Source organism: Malus domestica, chromosome 05 (genome assembly GCF_042453785.1).
Source record: "Malus domestica chromosome 05, GDT2T_hap1".
NCBI lineage: Eukaryota > Viridiplantae > Streptophyta > Magnoliopsida > Rosales > Rosaceae > Malus > Malus domestica.
In genome coordinates this window covers 31,168,575-31,191,023 of record NC_091665.1, presented here as the reverse complement: position 1 = coordinate 31,191,023, position 22,449 = coordinate 31,168,575, and the positions used below count along the sequence as shown (strand labels likewise).

Sequence of the window (22,449 nt, the reverse complement as noted above, 5' to 3'; positions counted from 1 at the left end):
GATTAGAAAGAAAAATGGAAGGTTTTGAATGTCAGGAAAAAATGGGGGAGAAAATATTAGAGAGATCCATAATGAAGAGAGATTAACGGACAAAAGGTTGCCGTTAGGGATAAAATTGTAAACTCAATATTTGGGCCATTTTAATTAGACTGATTTAGTATTGGGCTTTGTCCTAACCATTAAATAAAGTTATTACATGGTTTTTGGTTAAAACTCACGGTTTTCAAGTCATTTTCATTAGTTTTCCTTTGTTGTTAGGCTTTAGGTTTTGTATTTTCAAATTGCCCCAAATGTTTCAATGTTTCCAAATTGATTCAAAATATTTTTCAAATTTACAAAAATACCCTTGCCGGGTTGTGTCCAACCTATGTCAGGGGCGAGTCGGAGTGTCCATGCAACCTAGTCTAAAATGCGTCAAATGTTGGAGGATTAAAAACAAACTCTGACACTTTGGAGTTTCAAAGTGTCTGTGCAACCTGGTTTATGAATATTACCCAAACCCATACACCCTTCCAAAACCCTAGCAATCGATGTAAATTTGAAACAAAAAAAAAAATGGGGGAAATTAATAGATAATCAAATTTACTTGTGGAGATGAAGAGGGCAATTTTCGCTTACCTTCAGTCAAGAGGAATTTGTAAAACGTGGTGGTGGCGGCTGTCTGGGTTTTGGATGAGCAACAACGATTTGGGTTTTGGGTTTAGAACGATGTGGAAGAATAGGGTTGCCAAATGAAACGTGCAGAAATTGATTTGGATGAGCAGGTTGTCGTGTGGATTCGAATTGCAGCAACAAGGAAAAGGTCAGGGAACGTGTCGATTCGGATTGAAGCAAGAAAGCAATGGTGGGGGAGGAAAGCCACGAGCGAGCCATTCCTAAGAATGGGCATTCTTGTCTTTTCACTGTACCCCCATAAAATAAAGGGAGTTTTAACGAAAAGCCCACGGTACTGTTCACTTTAACAAAAAACCACATTTTTACACTAAAAAGTCAAACATGGTACTATTCACTTTACCCTTTATTTTGTCCTTATCATTAAAACTAAAAGTTTTCAAGCCTTTTTCATTAGTTTTCCTTAAAATAAATGAAAGAAAAGAACGTTTGAAGATGACAAATCCGTCATTTCATTGTGCTTTAGAACAGTTGCTGGGTTTTAGTATTTATAGAATTTAGTTAATAGCATATTTCTGTGATGTATTCTCATTAGTACGTCCACCTTATAAGGATCCTCTACTATTATGTAAATAATCACTAAATATTACAATTAACACCAAATTTTATAGATTCCAAGTTAATATTAGAACGCAAAGTTATATATATGTTATCGACAACTTTGTCATCGTCGTCTTCTATTTGTCATGCCACAATTAGTAATTACATGATTTTCGCTTTCAATGAATTTTTGCATGGATGATCTTTGAATGGTAATTGAAAAATTATGAGAAATATTGTTCAAGAAAACATACATAAAGCTCATAAAACATAGGAATTTTGTAGTTTGTAATACAAGTCATAAAACAAATTACAACAACGTAAAATCCACAAACACTAGTTCAAGCATGTCACAAAACAGCTTAAAACAATTAAATAAACTCAAACTAGACACTAGGAATGACTTTGAACGAAAATTGGTTTTAACTTGACTCAAAACACTTAAAAACACAAACTAAGATAGATTCTAACTAATTTGATACACAAAACTAACGAATTTTAAGTAAAACAAAACATAAACTAGAACTATACAGATTTTTGACGAATTTGGTGAATTAAATGGATGATGGGCTAGCTAGATGATCCTTCTCCACACATGACACACTTGCTTATGAAACGATTTCCAGTTGCTTTTCAATAAATTATAAAGCTCAACACCCCAGATTAACCGTAATGCACTAATTAACTCTCAGATTTTCCTTTACTCATTGAATTGGATGAATGCATGCGACAACCCAAATCATTCTCCAAAGGTCCCCTACATGAATGCATAATAGAGATACAATCAGAGATCATTACGTTCCATGAAAATCAAAAGTGTTGACGAGACATTCGTAACTATGAATGCATGATATGTTTGCCAAGAATTCAATTAATGCGATTGTGACTAGCAACCTTCACTACTCATGAATATAAATTTGTAACGATTAGGTGAAACTCATTTATATTTTAGCATCAAATTCAAGCATGCAAACTATGTAGGCCTTCTTAATCAACATACAAGAATAAGTTTTGAATAAAACAGTTAAGCAAATTGCATTCACACTTTATGAAATCACAACTGGAATTAATCAATTCATAACACAAATATGTTCATGGTTTCGAAATTCCCCCTAGCCAAAAGGGGTTTAGTTAACAATTGAAATTAAACATTGAAAACCAAAGTAGAATACACCTAGAATGCTTCAACAATCCAAATTGAATGGCTAGCACAACTCCAAGCAATCCTCCTTTTTCTTCTTTGCAGCGGCACAATGTGTGGTATGATGGATGAGTGATAGGTTATGGTGGTGGATGGATATAGGTAAGTTATGGTGAAGGGTGGATGAGTCTCTTACATGAATGCATGGCAATGGGTATTTATAGGGAGAAGATGGATTAGGTGAGTTAGGTGAGTGCACATTCCATTCAATTTAGGTGAGTTAGATGAGTGCACCATCCATCAATTTAGGTAGGTGCACCATCCATCAATTTAGGTAGGTGCACCATCCATTTAATTTCTGGTAGGTTAGGTGAGTGCACCAACCATTCTTGCAACTTGCATTTGTTTCTCCAAATTTGTAGCATGTTCCTAACCTCATTTAAGCACCAAAAACGTCCATTTAACTTGCCCCACATGCATGCACTCCAATTCAGCCCAAAACTGCACCAAAATGCATTTTCTTGCCAACTTTGTCATTTGAACCTACAAACACACGAAAATAGCTTAAATCACTATAATAAGTAGAAACTAACTAAATAAATGCCAAGAAACAAGCTAACTAAGTCGCATAAATATGCTCCTATCAACAAACAAACACTGTATTTGAAAAAAAAAAACCAAAATATAACACTATTTCTAGAAAACAAAAACATAACACTGTTTCTAGAAAAAAATGTTGGCAAAACTGTATCTGGAAAAAAAAAATGTTGGCAAAACTGTATCTGGAAAGTGCAGATCACTTGCTCATCTTTACAGAGAAGAGAGAGAGAGAGAGAAATTTTGGGAGGGAGGGAGAGAGAGAGAGTGATGAAATCATACCGTTTTGCTTGTAAGAGATCGTTTCTGATTGTCACAGAGATGGAGACGGCTCAAAATTAGGTTTGGGGTCGAAGCTGTGGTTTTTACATAGTGATAGAAATGGAGTTGCTATGCGAGATTAGAAAGAAAAATGGAAGGTTTTGAATGTCAAGAAAAAATGGGGGAGAAAATATGAGAGAGATCCATAATGAAGAGAGATTAACGGACAAAAGCTTGCCGTTAGGGATAAATTGTAAACTCAATATTTGGGGCATTTTAATTAGACTGATTTAGTATTAGGCTTTGTCTAACCATTAAATAAAAGGAAAATTAATGAAAATGGCTTGAAAACTTTGAGTTTTAATAATAAGGACAAAATAAAGGGTAAAGTGAATAGTACCAGGATTGACTTTTTAGTGTAAAAATGTGGTTTTTCGTTAAAGTGAACAGTACCAGGTGCTTTTTGTTAAAGTTCCCTTAAATAAAGTTATTACATGGTTCTTGGTTAAAACTCAAAGTTTTCAAGTCATTTTCATTAGTTTTCCTTTGTTTTTAGGCTTTAGGTTTTGTATTTTCAAATTGCCCCAAATGTTTCAATGTTTTCAAACTGATTCAAAATATTTTTCAAATTTACAAAAATACCCTTGTCGGGTCGTGTCCAACCTGTGTCAGGGGCGAGTCGGAGTGTCCATGCAACCTAGTCTAAAATGCGTCAAATGTTGGAGGATTAAAAACAAACTCTGACACTTTGGAGTTTCAAAGTGTCTGTGCAACCTGGTTTATGAATATTACCCAAACCCATACACCCTTCCAAAACCCTAGCAATCGATGTAAATTTGAAACCAAAAAAAATTGGGAGAAATTAATAGATAATCAAATTTACTTGTGGAGATGAAGAGGGCAATTTTCGCTTACCTTCAGTCAAGAGGAATTTGTAAAACGTGGTGGTGGCGGTTGTCTGGGTTTTGGATGAGCAACAACGATTTGGGTTTTGGGTTTTGGGTTTAGAACGATGTGGAAGAATAGGGTTGCCAAATGAAACGTACAGAAATTAATTTGGATGAGCAGGTTGTCATGTGGATTCGAACTGCAGCAACAAGGAAAAGGTCAGGGAACGTGTCGATTCGGACTGAAGCAAGAAAGCAGTGGTGGGGGAGGAAAGCCACGAGCGAACCACGCCTAAGAATGGGCATTCTTGTCTTTTCACTGTACCCCCATAAAATAAAGGGAGTTTTAACGAAAAGCCCACGGTACTGTTCACTTTAACGAAAAACCACATTTTTACACTAAAAAGTCAAACCTGGTACTATTTACTTTACCCTTTATTTTGTCATTATCATTAAAACTCAAAGTTTTCAAACATTTTTCATTAGTTTTCCTTAAAATAAATGAAAGAAAAGAACGTTTGAGGATGACAAATCCGTCATTTCATTGTGCTTTAGAACAGCAGCTCGGTTTTAGTATTTATAGAATTTAGTTAATAGCATATTTATGTGATGTATTCTCGTTAGTACGTCGACCTTATAAGGATCCTCTGTACTATTATGTAAATAATCACTGAATATTACAATTAACACCAAATTTTATAGATTCCAAGTTAATATTAGAACACAAAGTTATATACATGTTATCGACAACTCTGTCATCGTCGTCTTCTATTTGTCATGCCACAATTAGTAATTAAATGATTTTCGCTTTTAATGAATTTTTGCATGGATGATTTTTGAATGGTAATTGAAAAATTATGAGAAATATTGTTCAAGAAAACATACATAAAGCTCATAAAACATAGGAATTTTGTAGTGTGTAATACAAGTCATAAAACAGATTACAACAATGTAAAATCCACAAACACTAGTTCAAGAACGACTCTTTTTCTGCATGGTCCTCCCCTTTGCTTCTATCACCTCCACAAATAAATCCAAGCTAGTAAGAATTTTGGAGGTGCAGAGTTTCTAATCCTTTCTTTACGCTTGGAATTTCGGGAAGGATTTTTCAACTCAATCAAGAGCTGTGTGGCGCCAATGTTGAGCGACCCCGTCTAGTCTTCCCGTGGCCCCATCCATTTGCACAGACTGAACAAAGTCCAGCCCCAACATGCGTGTGAAGGATTGAAATGTCTTGGTCAAGTGTGAAGTTGATGCATATAATATCAGATTCAACGTTACGCGTGTGGGTTGAGGCATGTAAATGTGTCACATGCAAACACGACAAACACGGCACATAATCGAAAAAGAATGTGTAAATTACAAAAAAAACTACCTTAATTATGAGTCGAAAAACAATCTCATACCTTATGTTTTAAAAATTGCAATATCATACTTCAACTTATGAATTCGTTGCAATGTCAGAATTTTTTGTCAATTTGACTGTTAAATGATGACGTGGTAGGAGCGGGATCCACATTGAAATACAAAAATAATTAATGATTAATTTTCAGGATGAAGTGCCGATTTAGTCCCTGAACTACCACCTCAGTGAAAATTAGGTCACTGAATTATTTTTTGGGTAAAATAAGTCCCTAAATTCATTAGAAATTGCTAATTTCATCTCTATTATTATATTCAAAGCTATTTTATCCAATTTTTCATCAACTTAAGTCATTTGACACACTTTAAAGTGCAATACCATCATTTTCTTATTTATAAGCCCTTAACATTTCATATAGGTTACGAATTTAATGTCTAATTTATCCTTAAAAGTTAATTTACACTATTTCTTTATGAAAAACTATCAATTTATCCTCTAAAGTTAACTTCATACGCTATTTCTTTATAAAAACTACCAATCTACCCTCCAATGTGTATCACATGCAAGTAACGTGACTTAAATTGACAAAAAATTGAATATAGTAGCTTCGAATATAACATTAGGAATGTAATTGGCAGATTTTTATAATTTAGGCACTAATTTTTCTGAAAAAAATAATTTAGGAACCTAATTTTCACTAATGTGATAATTTAGGAACTAAGTTGGCTGTTTACCCTAATTTTTATTTAACAATTAAATTAATTAAAACAAAACCCTATCCCTCCTGTCTACCCATCGCCGGTCCTATTTCACCCTATTCAAATCTCTCTCACTATTTATTTACATCTGGTAAAATAATATTTCCTCCTATGCATCAATGATTTCTGTAAAAAGGTAAATAATCAAACAATAATCCTCTCTTAATTGTGCTAGAACATAAAAAATTGCTGATGTGTTTGTTGATGGTGATGATGTTGAAGAAGATGCAGATCTTGAAGGTGACTTTGATGGTGTTTGTAGAGGTCGTAAGGGGCCCAAAGAAGATCGACAGGGCAAGGCATTCCCTAATCTTCTGCTGGTTCCATCAGTGGTGAATTGCTTCCACGTCGCCGCCGAACACCAGAACGGCGGAAGAGAACCCAGCTCGTATATCCGCTTCTCCTTGGGAATCTCCATCGAATTCTCGATCTTTCTCGTAAGCGGTCCATCTACCAAGTCGGTCACCATCACGCCGGTGTTGAAATAGCACGGGCGCTTTCGATCGAACACCTAGAGTGCGTGGACTGTGAAAGGATGTCTTGGTCAAGTGTGGAGTTGACGAATAAATATCAGTCGTCAGCGTCTAGCGTGTGGGTTGAGGTTTGAAAATGTGTCACATGTAAACACGAGAAACACAATACATAACACATAAAATCTCAATACTTACATTTACAATATTAGAATGCACTGACCTAAACAAGAGACTATTAAATCACTGAAAAAAGTCCTCTCTAACTGGTATAAAATCAGATTTTTTCCACCAAAAACAAACTATGTAACCATACTTTATCCTTTTTTTTTTTATAATTTTTTTATAGTATAAACCTGTTGATGTATGAATTAATTGCATGTATTTTAATATTTCATATTTTTTTCTTGTCTAGGTTGCTTTCTTGACAATCAAGAGTACTGGACAGAAACTTTAGGTGCTTCAGTGAACTTTGATTTTTTCCCTTGTCTAGGTTGCTTTTTCGATTTTAATTTTAATTTTTAATTTTTTATTTTATGTAGAGACAAAAGTTCCATGATTGTTTGTATGTGGACCGTATCGATTAAATCTTTTGTTTGTTAAAATCTTCTAACATTTCTAATGTGAATAATATTAATTGTCTATGGCATAATTTTTCTTAAAATTTATAATCCCGCAACAAAGCTTTGGGTATCAATTTTTAGTTGACAACTAGACTCCAATTGGAGATCACGGAAGGCAAGATTGGATCCGTAAATACATTATCGCAGAAATCCAACTGGAGAATGCTGCTCAGATTGGACAAGGGCAGTGGCAGCTCCCCACTAAGAAAATTGGAAGCCAAGGAACAAGTACGTGAGGTCGGTAACTAAATCTCATGTAGAACAAGGACAGTGGCAGCTCCCCACTGAGAATGCTGCTTAGTTTTAGGTTTCATATTGAAGAAATGCTCATGTAGAACTCATGGTTTGTTATATTCAGTTAACCGGGTGCGTTTGGTACGTGGGACGGGACGGGACGGAACGGGACGAGGCGTTCCGTCCCGCGTTTGGTGCGCCAAAAAATGGGTGGAACGGGTTGTTCCACGGGACAGATTTTGGGTGTTTTTGGGTCCCACCTCCCCCTGGAACGGGTTTGTTCCACGTCTGTGGAACACACTGTTTTACCATTTTAAGACAAATATACCCCATGTCTTTTTCAAAAATTACACATTCGTTCCGTCCCGTCCCGTTCCGTCTGCGTACCAAACGCACCCGTTAACAGATTCTTTTAGTTCCGAAATAAATCTAAACTAGGTGAAATTTCGGAGGTGCAGAGTTCCTAAACCTTTCTTTACGCTTGGAGATGTGTGGTGCTAACGTTGATTGACGCGGTCTAGTCTTCCCGCGGCCCCATCTATTTGCGCAGACTGAACAAAGTTCAAAGATGTCTTAGTTTTTGAAAATTTCTTAGGTGGACGGCTAAAGGATATGGCACATCAAGTCATTTTAGCAGAGTTTAATTCTAGCTGCGTGTGGGTTACGGCATTGTCACAAGCAAACACGACAAACATCATGACTTGATGTGACCAATGCCTTGATCACGTATTTACCAAAACATTTGCAAAATCAAGTAACAATTAATCAGATTAATTAACTAGAAATTCAAATGGAAAAATTTGTAAACACTTTCACTCGACAAAATTAGCCAATTGGCTAACGAATGGACAAATTTGCCAAATACCCATGGAAATTCAAAATTCAGGAACCACAAACGTATGCATATAATAAAAAGTAAATGAAAAATAGAAAAACCTTGCAACCAAAAAAACAAAGGAAATTCAAAAAAACTTGTACTTTCTGGTAGCTTCTCGGAACGGCTGACCCAATGAAGCTTTCGGCGGGCCCGGCAGCGGCAATCCATTGAGCTTATTGGAAGTCAGAGGCAACAGAAGATTAAAAGCATTACGCGTACTTTAATGGTCATGTGCGAAATTCCAAGCGTAAAGAAAGGATTATAAAGTCTGCATGCACCTCAAAGTTGTTATTAGCTCCGATTTATTTGTGCCTTGGACAAAGGGAAATACTCCACCAAAAAATAACAGATCATCATGCAACTCAAAACCATGACATTTCATTATATGCTCCTGCTGCTGTTCGCATTGCCACTGATCAAAACGACATCAATATCTCCAGGAAAACAAGCAAAATCACTCATCAAATGGAAGGACGACTTTTCTTCATCATCATGGCCACCTTCGCTACTCAATTCATGGTCCCTCACCAACCTCAGCAGCCTCTGCAACTGGACTGCCATTGCCTGCACCAAAACCAATACAGTCTCCAAAATAGACCTCTCCAATATGCAAATTACTGGAACACTCGCTCTTTTCGATTTTTCTCTATTTCCGAATCTTACCCACTTCAACCTGAGTGGCAACTATTTCCGAGGGCCTATACCATCTGCCATTGGAAATCTCTCCAGCCTCATAACTTTGGACTTCAACAACAACTCTTTGTACAGCAGTTATAACGGATTCTCTGGCCCAATTCCGGACAATATCGGTTTGATTTCTGGTCTTCAACATATTGACCTGAGTTGGAATCTTCTGGAAGGGAAAATTCCACCCTCTATAGGCAAACTCAGGGAGCTCCAGTTCCTTGATCTTTCATACAACTCCATAAACTCTTCAATTCCTTCTGAGCTTGGTCTTTGTACAAACCTCACCCACTTGTCCCTGTCTTCCAATAACCTCAACGGGGAACTGCCTCTGTCCTTGTCCAATCTGAAAAGCCTCGTTCAATTGGATTTACATAATAATCGATTTATTGGTCAAATCCTTCTTTCTCTTGCCTCCAATTGGACGGAATTGGTCTCTTTGAACCTTCACCACAATAGCTTCAGTGGAACCATTTCAGTAGAAACTGGGCAGTTGAGACAATTGCAGTATCTAAGCCTTTACTCCAACAAATTCAGCGGAGAGATTCCTCATTGTCTAGGCAATTTATCTCAGCTTCAGGGACTCTATTTGGATCAGAACCACTTGAGAGGAGAGATTCCTCATAGTCTAGGCAAATTGACTCAGCTTCAGGGACTCTTTTTGTCCTATAACCAATTGACAGGAGAGATTCCTCAAAGTCTCGGCAAATTGACTCAGCTTAGGGGACTCTATTTGTCCGATAACCACATGACAGGAGAGATTCCTCAGAGTCTAGGCAAATTGACTCAGCTTTATTATCTCCATTTGTCCGATAACCACTTGACAGGAGAGATTCCTCAGAGTCTAGGCAAATTGACTCAGCTTTGGGGACTCTATTTGGACGATAACCACTTGACAGGAGAGATTCCACAGAGTCTAGGCAAATTGACTCAGCTTCAGCAACTCTATTTGTCTGATAACCACTTGACAGGAGAGATTCCTCAGAGTCTAGGCAAATTGACTCAGCTTCAGCAACTCTATTTGTCCGATAACCACTTGACAGGAGAGATTCCTCAGAGTCTAGGCAAATTGACTCAGCTTCAGCAACTCTATTTGTCCGATAACCACTTGACAGGAGAGATTCCTCAGAGTCTAGGCAAATTGACTCAGCTTCAGCAACTCTATTTGTCCAATAACCACTTGACAGGAGAGATTCCTCAGAGTCTAGGCAATTTATCTCGCCTTCAGAGACTGGATTTGTCCGCTAACAACTTCACAGGAGTGATCCCACGAATTTCAGGTATGTTGGACCTCAAGCTTCTTTCATTGTCTAATAACAATTTGACAGGGGTAATACCAATTTTTCTGTTTCTTGCCGTAGGTTTAACAGGTTTGTACTTCTTGAATCTCAGCAGCAATTCACTATCGGGTGCAATACCATCAGAATTGCGCATGCTCGCAGAATTAGACGTTTTCAATGCCTCACACAATCATCTCTCAGGCGAAATTCAATCAGCATTAGCTGACCTGTTGACTCTAAATATAAGTATGTATGACTTTTCGTATAACAACTTAACAGGGCCATTCCCAACTTGTGGCATTTTCAATAAGGTGCCAACAAGTGCGTTTGTTGGTAACCATGGCTTGTGGAGTGCAGAGGGACCAACTGAATGTAAGTCCTCCAGTACAAATTCCAAAAGTGCTCAGAAGAATATGGTATCTGTTTTCCTTTATTCCTTTATGGGTTTCACAGTAGGTGCAATTTCCATTGCTGCTCTGTTTCTTATGTTTCGTAAGAGGTCCACGATCCGGCCTCAGGTAATCAAAACTTCTCAAAACTTCGAGAGTTTTGAAGCAATGATATTGCAAGAGGAAGTAAAATTTACGTTTGCAGAAGTTGTGAAGGCTGTAGATGACTTTCATGAGAAATATTGCATTGGCGAAGGAGGTTTTGGAAAGGTTTACAAGGCAGAGCTCCAATCAGGCCAAGTTATTGCAGTTAAGAGGCTTAACACGGACGACTCTAATGACGTTCCAGCGATCAATCTTCAAAGTTTTCAGAATGAAATCCGAACTTTGACAACTATCCGACATCGAAACGTCATAAGGCTATATGGCTTCTCTACAAGGAAGGGTTGCATATTCTTGCTTTATGAATACTTAGAGAGAGGCAGCCTCGGAAAAGCATTGTATGGGGTAGAAGGGGTTACTGAACTTGGCTGGCCATCAAGGGTAAAAATTGTGCAAGGACTTGCTCGTGCGCTTTCTTACCTGCACCATGACTGCTCACCACCAATTGTGCATCGTGATGTAACTGTCAATAATGTATTGCTCGAGCAAGATTTCGAGCCCCGACTCTCAGATTTTGGAACAGCAAGACTGTTGAGTATTGATTCATCCAACTGGACCAACATTGTTGGTTCACTAGGATACATGGCCCCAGGTAATGTAAAATTTTTAATGTTGTGCAACTTTGTACTATCTTTTGTAGAGTTGACATATTTTGTTCTCTTTAAACGCAGAGCTTGCATATATTATGCAGGTGACGGACAAGTGTGATGTTTATAGCTTCGGAGTGGTGGCACTAGAAGTCATGATGGAAGGCACCCTGGGGATATCCTAGAATCCCAACTATCAGAATCATCAACGTCAATGAAAGGAAATGCAGACTTGCTTCTGAAAGATGTGTTAGATCAACGACTAGAGCCTCCAGCCAATGAATTGGCAAAGGCAGTGGTGCTTGTAATGAATATAGCATTGGCTTGTATACGGACGCGTCCTGGGTTGCGTCCGACAATGCATTTTGTGTCGCAGAATTTATCAGCTCAGTCTTTCTTGTCTTCCTGAGCCATTTGGTATGCTTACCATCAACAAGCTATCGGCCCTTCAAAACTAGAAGAAAATAGAGAACATGCAGCTCCAACTTCACATTAGAATTCTTGCTACAAGCAATCTATCAAATAAGGTGAAGTTGTGGAATTTTATTTTTTTTAATTTTTTTTCTTGATGTTTACAACAAACTTCATAAACATGTAATTGATATCTGCACCATCCTGATTACTACAGAGTGTTGCAAATTGTGTTTAGTAATGTGGAATTCGTACTTGCATAAATAACCAATTACACACAAGTGTTCTGTCGAGATACTTTCTTTTTTGGTTTGATTTTCCTATTTGTCGTAATTGATATTGTGATTGTAATTATCTCTCTATCAACGATTTACATAGCTGTAGTTAGGGACCACTAGAAAATGTGCCCGTACTTTGCTGCGGAGATTGAATGTATTTGTCGGGACTCGGAACATGCATGAATAATTTCTACACAAAGTAACTGACATGATGGTACAATACGTAAGAACCAATGAAGTAATACTTTGCTTGCTATGCATGGATATGCATGCTATAAGAAACATTCATTTGCAGATCGTATTGTGTCCTCAATATTGTACTCATAGTTTCAAGTAATCAAGCATATAGTTTGTCTACAAATCAAAACGAAGTGCTGCCATAATGTGTGACTGAAAAAATGCCTCTTAATGTCGTCTTGCAAGAAATGAATGCAGTTCGAAAACAACCCAAAAAACACCCTAGAAATCTTTACCGCCCCAATCTTACTAAATAGAAGCATAAATGGACAGGATCCCTCCCTAATTTTGTAACAGAAATCCTAACAAAGAGTAATGAGGCTTCAAGGGTCTTAGACTTATCCTTGGCATAAATATGGACACTGCAAGTTTAGTTCGAATGAAACAAATACGCATGTTAAGTAAATGACTTCAGTTCGAATGAAACAAATACGCATGTTAAGTAAATGACTTCAACGCTACATGCACTGCTTTACAACCATCTCAAGTTGATGACACAATGCTTAAAATATTTGAGACTCAAAGATTTTCACACAAACAGAACACCTCACCTAAACAATAACCGAAGTTGTGGTATCTAAATTAAGCAGGCATACACTTTGCAAGGCTTTCTTCAATATCATCTCATATTTTCTTTTCATCTTTCCTATATGATACAAAAAACCGTTCGCATCCAGACATAAATAAGAGAATCTGCCACATTGTACTATTACAGTTGCTAGTCTTGAACAAAAATGCAGGTGCAGCTGCTCTTAATCGAGAACTTCATCATATAAACAATAATAAAATTTAATGTAATCTGTCAAAAACCAAAAAAAAAAAAAAAAGCGATCATTTGAAGGCACCGTAATGCCTTCGCCATTGTACACTTGCAGCATGTAATTGATGCATCTGTTGTTCAATGAAATCATTTGCTTTGCTAAAATAGTTAAAATACAATGATATCCAATTTATGAGAAATCATGCAGAAGCAAATGTAAATGATAATGGAATCATGAATGCGAATGAGAAACACAAACTTGGCAAAAAGAAAACCAATTATAGTGTGCAAAGATACTCGCATTGTATTTTTTTATTGCATCATTCATTTCACAACACATTTAAAAAAATTTGTTTGAAAAAGCTTTGCTATGATGATTAGGTTTTGCAAGAAATAATACGAAAAAAAATAAAGAAACAATTACTGAAAAGACAGAATAATGGCCTAGTAATGGCAAAATACACTCCTCAACAATGTACACGAACTTGTGAGTTGAAATTTTGAAACATTCGACAACAAAAAGAAAGAAGCAAAATTAGAAGAAAAGAAAGAGATGCTCACTCAAAAAGAAAGAAGAAACAATACTAGGCTTCTTCTTTTCGGCATCCAGAATTCCATCGCTGACTCCGTCAACCTTAAACGTATTTAAAATACAAAATGGAAAAAAAACGCAGTATAAATCATCCCATAGAATTAAATCATCCAAGTAAAATTAGACCATGGACACAAAAAGAAATGAAGGCAGTTTAATCTGACTTAAATCAGTGACTTACTGAATAATCTTGGAATCTGTCCCATGCAAGCGTTCGACTTCAACCCCCATCCTCGTTGCCCCTGTAATATGTAGACATAAAGAAAAAGAAATCGACTTTAAGTTATCAATCAAATCATTTGCTTGGCTAAAAAGGTTAAAATACAATAAATATATTCACATCCAATTTATGAGATATCATGTAAAAGCAAATGTAAATGATTACAGAATCATGAATGCGAATAAGAAACACAAACTTGCCAAAAAGAAGACCTATTATAGTGTGTCAAGATACTCGCAGCATATAGTGTCAAGATAACTGCAATTTCTAGCATTGAACTGATGAAAGAGAAAACTAAAGGCATAATCCTTCAACCGTACAACACAACAGCAATCTCACTATGCTAAAACAACCATCAATTTCTTGAATAATGTCCATAGTGCATACCGAGAGAATTGAACTGTAGAGCCTGGGACATTTGATTAATTTCATCTGTGAAAACAAATCTTTTATTCTCTCTTAAACTAACCTTAATAAATATAGGGGCTTTTAGATTTTAGGACCTAAATAAGATTACTTTTAGATTATAACCTGCATGGTTTTCTCTATCCAATTTAAGTCCCTATTTTAAAATCTTAACGCCATGTCATATTTAATTGCCTTTATCACATATACTATTTACAAACTTGCCATCCACATATTCAATTAATAATTAAGGCTAAAAATTGGAAATTGACTTTCACACTCAAATCTCCCATTTATACACTTAAATCAAAATTCTAAAATTTTAAAATTTTTGGAAAGTACTAATAGGTGCAAGAAAATAAATGAAATTTTTTATATTGATTAATTGTGAACATAATAGTGAAAGATATGACAAAAATACATTAAAAAAGAAAAGCAAAACATCATCACTAACACAATTCCCATCTCCATAAGAAAAAAGAAGAACACCCATAAAAATTTTTAAGTACATTAACAAAGTGCTATACATGGGTACGGAAGTATAAGTGCAAAGGCATAGGTACGGAAGTATAAGTGCATAGGCGTAGGTACGGAAGTATAAGCGTATAAGTGCATAGGCATAGGTACGGAAGTATAAGTGCATAGGCATAGGTACAGAATATAAGGGCATAAACATAGGTACGGAAGTATAAATGCATAGACATAGGTACGGAAGTATAAGGGCATAAACATAGGTACGTAATTTCGGTATGCAAACTTTACTCCATGTATCTTCATATCAGTACACAAATCATAGATTTAAAAATACGTACTTGTCAATCTCCATAGACAAAAAATTATCATACACGAATAAACACAATTCATAAGTAAAAAATAGATTTGCTAGCCTTAGCTTTTCCATAATGCAAGAAACATACGAATCATGAGAATATACAATTGAGAGAGATAAGAGATAATATAAAGGAGAAGTGTGTATGTGAGTTGGACATGTTCCTCTTCATAAATGAGACCTGATTGTGCAACCCGTATAGACATTTAGTAAAAATATTTGTTTTTATTGATTTCAAAATAAACATGAAAGCTCAAAGGCCTAATAGTCAATATTTATTAGCTAAATCATAGGAAAAGGGCGATTTAGGAACAAACAAAAATAATTCTTTTAATTAATTGACTATTTAACTCCTATATGGAAAGTTGCTGAGTTGAATATAAAGTCAAAGGATCAAAATTAAATATTAGATCTTACACTCGGTTTTTTTTAAAATTGAATTTTGTGAAAGGATGTTAATCTAGTTTTCTAATAAATATACCATTGATAAGTCAATAGTCAAAATCCTCGTATAATAATTTTTCATTGATAATAAGCCAAAAGATAGATGCTCAAACATATAATGGACATAAAAGTACAACAACAACAACAAAGCATTTCCCACTAAGTGGGGTCAACTGTATGAAGCCTAGAACGCCATTGTGCTCGATTCTATGCCACGTCTTCCGTTAGATCATAATGGGCAGAAAAGTAAGAGTAAAAAATCCAAACCTCAAGAATATAATTGTATTACACCAAAGATGCATGCTTAATTAAAAGTCCTCCCAAAGGAAAGTCAAAAACTAAACAAAAATGAAATTTAACAAAAGATTTAGTGCTAAAAGAAGTAACGCATACAATTAACCTATTTTATAAGGAGTCAAATTCATAAAGATTTGGAGTGTAGATGTTTCTTCCTAACAACACACCCAAAATATAATTCTTTAATAGATTTAATTCAATCCATACATAATCGTGCTAGGGTTATTGTGTTGTCCTCTTTGTATTTTTCTTCTCCGAATAAATATGGAACAAAACCTATGAACTGTCTATCCAACTCAATACACAAAAACCAAATTAAAAATCAAGAAGTACAAACCAAGCATTATCAAAATAGGTAAAACTTAGACATTGCTCATATGCAGAGCAAAGTACAATTTGCCCTACCAACTTGTCGAACAATCTGCTGCAGAATGAATTGGGCCAACGACAGAGAAAACCCAGTTGAGAGAGAAAGACTGCGTAAATACCGCTATGAAAACCATAACATTTTTAGATAGTCCATTAGCTAGAACACATCATAACACACATGGCAGACAAAACCAGAAAAAGACATTACTTAGTTATACTAGAATTACTAAGACTTGACAGTAAAAGATTTTATTTACCTGGACAGTTTGTATCCGGAAACTATAACTTTACATATGTTTTAGAAGGTCAATTTTTGTTCTTATCCATGATGCAGTACAATGTTTGAAATCTCGATGTGAAATTTTATCTGGGCATGTAATCACAAATTTTATAGCCAAACGGCATATATAAAAACAAAAAAGTCCAGAAATTTTGAATGATTCGTGTATGGCTCACCACATCTAATTCAATTATAATAGCCCTGCATCTCAAATGATTCGTGTATGGCTCGCCACATCTAATTTGATTATAATAGCCCTGCATCTCAAATGATTCGTGTATAGCTCACCACATCTACGACCCAAAGTGTTCATACATTTATATACTTGTACTGTAATTCCAAGAAAAAAAAAAGTAATAAAATAGCAGCAGATAGAGAATATAATGTCCAAATCTCCCAACAGTCTGCATACCTCGTAGCGCCTTCAGCAACAAAGTGTTTAGATTTCTGCGTAAAACCCAATATCAATCAATTTTTCCTCTGTATTTAAAGTAATTTCATCCCAAAAAGCAACATAGCAAACCTGCATCCATACCATACTCATAAGAATATATAACTTCTGTAGCTAATTAGTAATACAGCTACCACCTAAGTTCCTTTGTGGAAAAAAAAAATTAACAAAAACTAAAATTTTAAGGAAAACAATAAAACTTTTTTCTCCTGTAAGGGACCATACCAGCACCCGATTCAATGGAGGGTTTTTACAAACCCAAAACTATAAAAAATAAAAAATAAATAAAAAATGAGAAATAAATTAAAAGTTGAGATTGATGAACACCGTACCTAGGAAACGGTAAACATGCAGAGCTCTTCAAGACCGATCCCAATTCACTTGCCATAGACTAACGACATAGAAGAACATAACCTTCCTCCTAATTTCATAAGTTTCTCAGTAAACAAAAAAGGCAAAACGATTGAAAGAAACGTCATATGTCAGGTATCTTTCCCTTTGAGAGACAAATAATTGACATTAGCAAAAGAAAAATGGACTTGCAAAAATATAAACCTTCTTGAGCCGAGCTTACATTCTGGATTTTCTCTTGATGACTTGCACGTTCAAAAATCAGGGGTCCAGAAAACCTTCAAAATGATAAATAAAAAAATTATGTCCTCCATATCATATAACGTAGTAACAAAAGAAGCAATGCAAAACAGTCTCTAAGAACCAAGTTAGCATCCATAGGCACACCCCAACAGTCTGAAGAATTTTGTTCCAAGTATGGTGCACCCTTCATTTTCAAAATAAAACATCTTCTTGTACCAAGTAAATGACAACATAAAGTATCATTTTCAATCTACAGAATTTTGTAATCGAACCCATATATATATATATATATATATATATATATATATATATATATATATACACGTAGAAAAATCAACTATTTCCCTAGTACTAACAAATTAGTAGTGTAAAAACCCCCAGAAAAACCCACTGCATCAACTATGAAGCTACCAGAAAAGCCCAAAGTCTTGACAACGTCCAAAGCTTTGGATACACTAATTCTAGGTTCAGAAAGAACCAAAACATCAAAGGCATGAAAATTGAGCATGTTTCTCATCTCTTCTCGAGAAACAAGTGGGCTATGCAAAATTGTGCTCAATTTCATATGTGGCAATTCACCCCAACCATCAATAGGTTTAGCCAATGCATTTATAATACAACCTAAAAAAGCCTCACTTACAGGTATCTGAGCAATTCTTCCTGTTGCTTATATATATAAGTACACTTTTGGTTTTGGAGGAGGAAGCAACCATACCCTGAATATATATACGCACACTTTTGGATTTGAAGAATTTCTTCTTGGATAATAAAAGTGCAGGGTAAAACATATTTGAACCATTTCACTGACGAAGTTGAAACCTCCAAGGTCCATAATGGATCCAGCTAGCAAATATTCACTAATAACATGTCAAGTTTTGGTATGAAGGAAGCAGAATATGAACATTCAGTAAGATCATAGCATTAAGTTTTCTCTATAAGTTCAATAAGTTTGGAAATATATGTACACGCGTATGTACTTATGAATGTATGTATCAGGTCGGTTGTCCAGCGCAAGCAAAGGCAATGCCACCACAGGTTGCAGATACAATAACGACCACTAAATCTGATATTAATCTAGAATGAAACCAGTAGATGAGTTCAAAATCAGCATTTTTTGTTAGGAGAAGACAAATGAACTTAACAAAACTGTAATGAGCCAGTAAGTTTACATCAAGTCTAGTTGCAGCACTGGATATTTTGATTTAAAATTTGATATTATGAAGGCATTGTCAGAGAATATATGAAAAACTGTACTGAATTTAAGTTAGAAGCATGTACTTTTCATCTTTCGTCTAATTTTTCTTCGACTTTACTCTTGCAACTGTTTCTAGTACTGCCTGATCCACACAAAGATAGGTAAACAATGAAATTAGAAAGAATTACAACATATCGCATTTGAGACCAAATCAAGTATGCATCAAAACATTAGATTGCACTATATTTGCGCTAGCAACCCATGAATTATGATAAGAAATGGTTCAAGGTAAAGGTTTCAAATCCTGCTGGCCAGCGATGCTGTTATTGAAACTTCCAGGATAGGTAGTTGCAAGTATAAGCAAGCAAGGGAAACAATAAATTTAATTTAAGACTAAAAATATGAATTAGCTAACAATAACAACTACATTTAACAATTTAAGCATAATCTGATGGATTTTAAAGAATGAAATTTCACCACAACCAACTTTTCTTAACAAATTTCTCATCTTTTCATCTCATCCAAACACAAAATCCGAAGATCCTTCAAATTTTATTCTCTTTTTGTTTCGGGTTTCGACCTAAAACCCTAATTTGAACCAAAATGCATAGAAAGAGGAAGCACATCGGATCTAATACGAACCTTCATTCTGATCATTCTCTTTGGACTTGTTCAATTATATTAAACTACATATAGGGCGAGGGAAAATATAGCACTATTAGCTTATTGTAAGCCCATTAAGCCTATAAGTTCACTGGTTTCCACTATAACGATCATATACTGCGGTTAGCAATTCTGAACTTTATGAAATATTATGCATAAAATCTTTAATTTAATGGAAATTGAAACTGAAAAAACATTACTCATATCCGTGCTAGATATATTTCCTAACGAACAATTGGTTTTATGTTTATGTTTTTCCTAATATCTGCTGAAATTTGAAAAGACAAAACTACAACTTGTGTAAAGTTCAAAATCTGCATTTAGAAGGTAAATCAGAATCCAATGTCAATGAAAGCGGAATGGTAAATAAGAGCTTACTTGTTTCGTATGAATATCCAACACACGTTGATATGTCATTGTGGTTTCCAATTGAATCATGAATTCCAGAATGTAAATTGTACCTTGAGTATAAGAAAACCCAGAAAAGGAAAATTAAATCCCACACAAATGGTGCAAGAAAATATGAGAAACCTATATTAGTCCCAACGGTGAGCGTTTTCATCAAAGAAGTAGACAATCCACACGCCAAATCACCAATCGAATATGAAGATGATCACTAAGAAGAAATCCCTAAAACCCAATATTTTATTAGAGTTGAAAATCGAAATTAAGCCAAAACGGAACCTTCACTACCCAAATTAAGCTAATAATCCACTAACCCAACAAAAAGGCAAAGAAAAATCACCTCTAAATGACTGCCATTGATTCAATGCACAGAGAGCTCGAGCTGCTTCATATTGTTCTGAAATTAAAGAGAGGGTGTGAGAGATCATGAGAGGAACTGAGGGCTGAATGCCGGAGTGAGACTCAGCACGTCTCTTCTTTGCATATAAAAGATGCCGCACAATTATGCAACTGACTCCGTAGACATATAAACATCACAATTATAAATTCTGAAACTGATATAAATTGAGTAGACTATACACAAAGCATAAACAAATTCAGCACATGAACACCAAAGCTTACCAAACTCATGTGCTTGCTTGAAGCTGCTTTTGGTCATTTTTCTACCCAAAAAATTAAATTAAATGAAAATTTGAGTGGAAGCCACGACCAAAGTGGTAAAATTCAAGAAAACATCCAAAGCCCCAGGAAAAAAAAAACAAATTCTTTCGGAGAAATCAAAGAAATTCAATCAGGTAATCAATCAATTAAGTACCTAATTCTCTTGGATGCCTTGAATAAATATAACACTCCAAGATAAATAATTAACTGTCCAATATTATATTATTCCTGTTTCTTTCTTCTTATTTCTGGAAAGAAACAAACCCAAAAACAAATAATTGAAGAAAACATACAGAAAATATTGGGGAGGAGTGACATACAATCTGCTGAGTTCTTCTTCGCTTTGCAGATAAGAGATGGTGCCTTCTCATCGAGTTCATGCATGTATTGCCCGGAGTGAGATGGTGAGCGGGCGTGAGAGAAAATGGCAGTGAGAGAGTCGGGAGAGAAAAAGTGGGAAAGAAATTTCCAATCTGTATGGCACCGATGGGTTGGTGGCAATTGTGTAAATAAAGTGAAATCCACTCCAAAACACTGTTTATTTTCTAGGATTTATATTGTTGCATTCTCATTGCGTCCAGTTTATAAGGATCCTACACACCATTCTGTAAATAATCAACGAATGTTACAATTTTCACCAAATTTCATATGTTCAAATTTAATATTTAAACATAAATTTGTATATACAGTATTGATAGATCTGTCTTGTCTATTTAATTGTCATGGACAATTAGATAACTAAACGGTTTTGCTTTCAGTGAATTTTTTCATGGATGATCTTTCAATGGTAACCGAAAAATTAATCGAGATTATGAGAAATATTGTTAAAAAAAACATACATAAAGCTCATAAACATAGAAATTTAGTAGGTTGCAGTACAAGTCATAAAACGGATTACAACAAAGGAAAAACCACAAACACTAGTTCAAGAACGAGATTATCTTTTTCTGCATGGCCACAGTGTTAGGATTTTGGCTCGTGAATATGTCCTAATTGGTTTAGGATTGTTTTAGGAAAATTAGAGGTAACCAATTCTTGTCCTAGATGGATTAGGAAAGAATTTCAGTTTTCCTTATTCAATTTCGGTTTGGATTTCTAGAAGTCTATTTGGATATGGATAAGTGTAATTTCCTAGTCCACTTAGAAATAGGAATTCATCAGCCTTGGGACATGTAAGCCTACCCTATGCATATAAATAGGGTGTGGCAATGCTTAATTTTTTAGAGAGAAAACTATGACAGCCGAGACAAGTGAAAGAGATTAGTTCTAGGGCTTGCAAAAGTTCTGTAATCTCTATTATTAGTCAAAGGAGCGGTGATTTCTCTACCTAGAGAAATCACAACTGGACGTAGGCAAAAGTTCTGCCGAACCAGTATAATTCTTATGTGTTTATAAGTTTTTCTATATTTGCTAGTTTAGTCTATTGTCGTTGGTTACATTAAAGAACAAGATCTAGTGGCCGTTTTTCAACACACGGCATTCTCACAGATAGGATCGGACAAATGGTAAACATGATCCTCCCGCTTTGCTTCTATCACCTCCACAACTCCATTCCATCCAATCTCTCTCAGCGCCTCCTCATAGTACCATCCCCTGTCTTTCCACAAACGGATTACAATTACACCTTTCGCTATAATTTTTCAAATGCGTTACAACAGTTTTACATCGCTATTGATATTCTACATCTCAACCTTGCAAAAATTACAAGGTACGCTGCCACTCCTCATGATCTAGATAATCTTAACAAACATTATGTAATCCGTGTTTAGCAAAAAAATTTGAACCTATATAAAAACACAAAAACAATTATATAAAAAAAATGAACATAGACTAA

At 35.5% G+C, this 22,449-nt stretch overlaps 1 protein-coding gene and 1 long non-coding RNA gene across 15 annotated transcripts; one reads left to right on the top strand and one right to left on the bottom strand.

The window, feature by feature from the left end:
* The first annotated feature begins 8,654 nt into the window (after positions 1-8,654).
* Positions 8,655-12,229, top strand: LOC103409199 (MDIS1-interacting receptor like kinase 2-like). Of its 3 annotated transcripts, XM_070822576.1 has the most exons (3): positions 8,700-10,387; positions 10,469-11,530; positions 11,610-12,229. In XM_070822576.1, the coding sequence occupies exons 1-3, from the start codon at positions 8,779-8,781 to the stop codon at positions 11,708-11,710; spliced, it is 2,772 nt and encodes a 923-aa protein (XP_070678677.1). In that variant the 5' UTR covers positions 8,700-8,778; the 3' UTR covers positions 11,711-12,229. The 3 variants fall into 3 exon arrangements, with proteins under 3 accessions (XP_028959338.2, XP_070678678.1, XP_070678677.1); XM_029103505.2 differs by having other exon boundaries at positions 8,655-11,530; XM_070822577.1 differs by having other exon boundaries at positions 8,698-11,530; positions 11,630-11,750.
* Positions 12,230-12,891: 662 nt separating this feature from the next.
* On the bottom strand, positions 12,892-21,073 carry LOC103431718 (uncharacterized). 12 transcript variants are annotated; one of them, XR_011580615.1, is made up of 10 exons: positions 20,936-21,073; positions 20,296-20,352; positions 19,929-20,011; positions 18,971-19,029; positions 17,673-17,727; positions 17,431-17,519; positions 17,060-17,170; positions 16,824-16,904; positions 13,985-14,045; positions 13,632-13,845 (listed from the first exon to the last, which is right to left on the bottom strand). It is a non-coding gene; the product is annotated as an uncharacterized lncRNA (long non-coding RNA). The 12 variants fall into 12 exon arrangements; XR_011580611.1 differs by lacking the exons at positions 16,824-16,904; positions 20,936-21,073 and adding an exon at positions 12,892-13,097 and having other exon boundaries at positions 13,773-13,845; positions 20,296-20,458; XR_011580612.1 differs by lacking the exons at positions 16,824-16,904; positions 20,936-21,073 and adding an exon at positions 13,050-13,250 and having other exon boundaries at positions 13,773-13,845; positions 20,296-20,458.
* Between the last annotated feature and the right edge of the window lie 1,376 nt (positions 21,074-22,449).

Coding starts and splice junctions, on each gene's coding strand:
- LOC103409199 (XM_029103505.2), top strand. CDS start 8,779: ATGCAACTCAAAACCATGACATTTCATTATATGCTCCTGCTGCTGTTC. Junction 11,531..11,609: donor ACTAGGATACATGGCCCCAG/GTAATGTAAAAT, acceptor CTTTAAACGCAG/AGCTTGCATATATTATGCAG.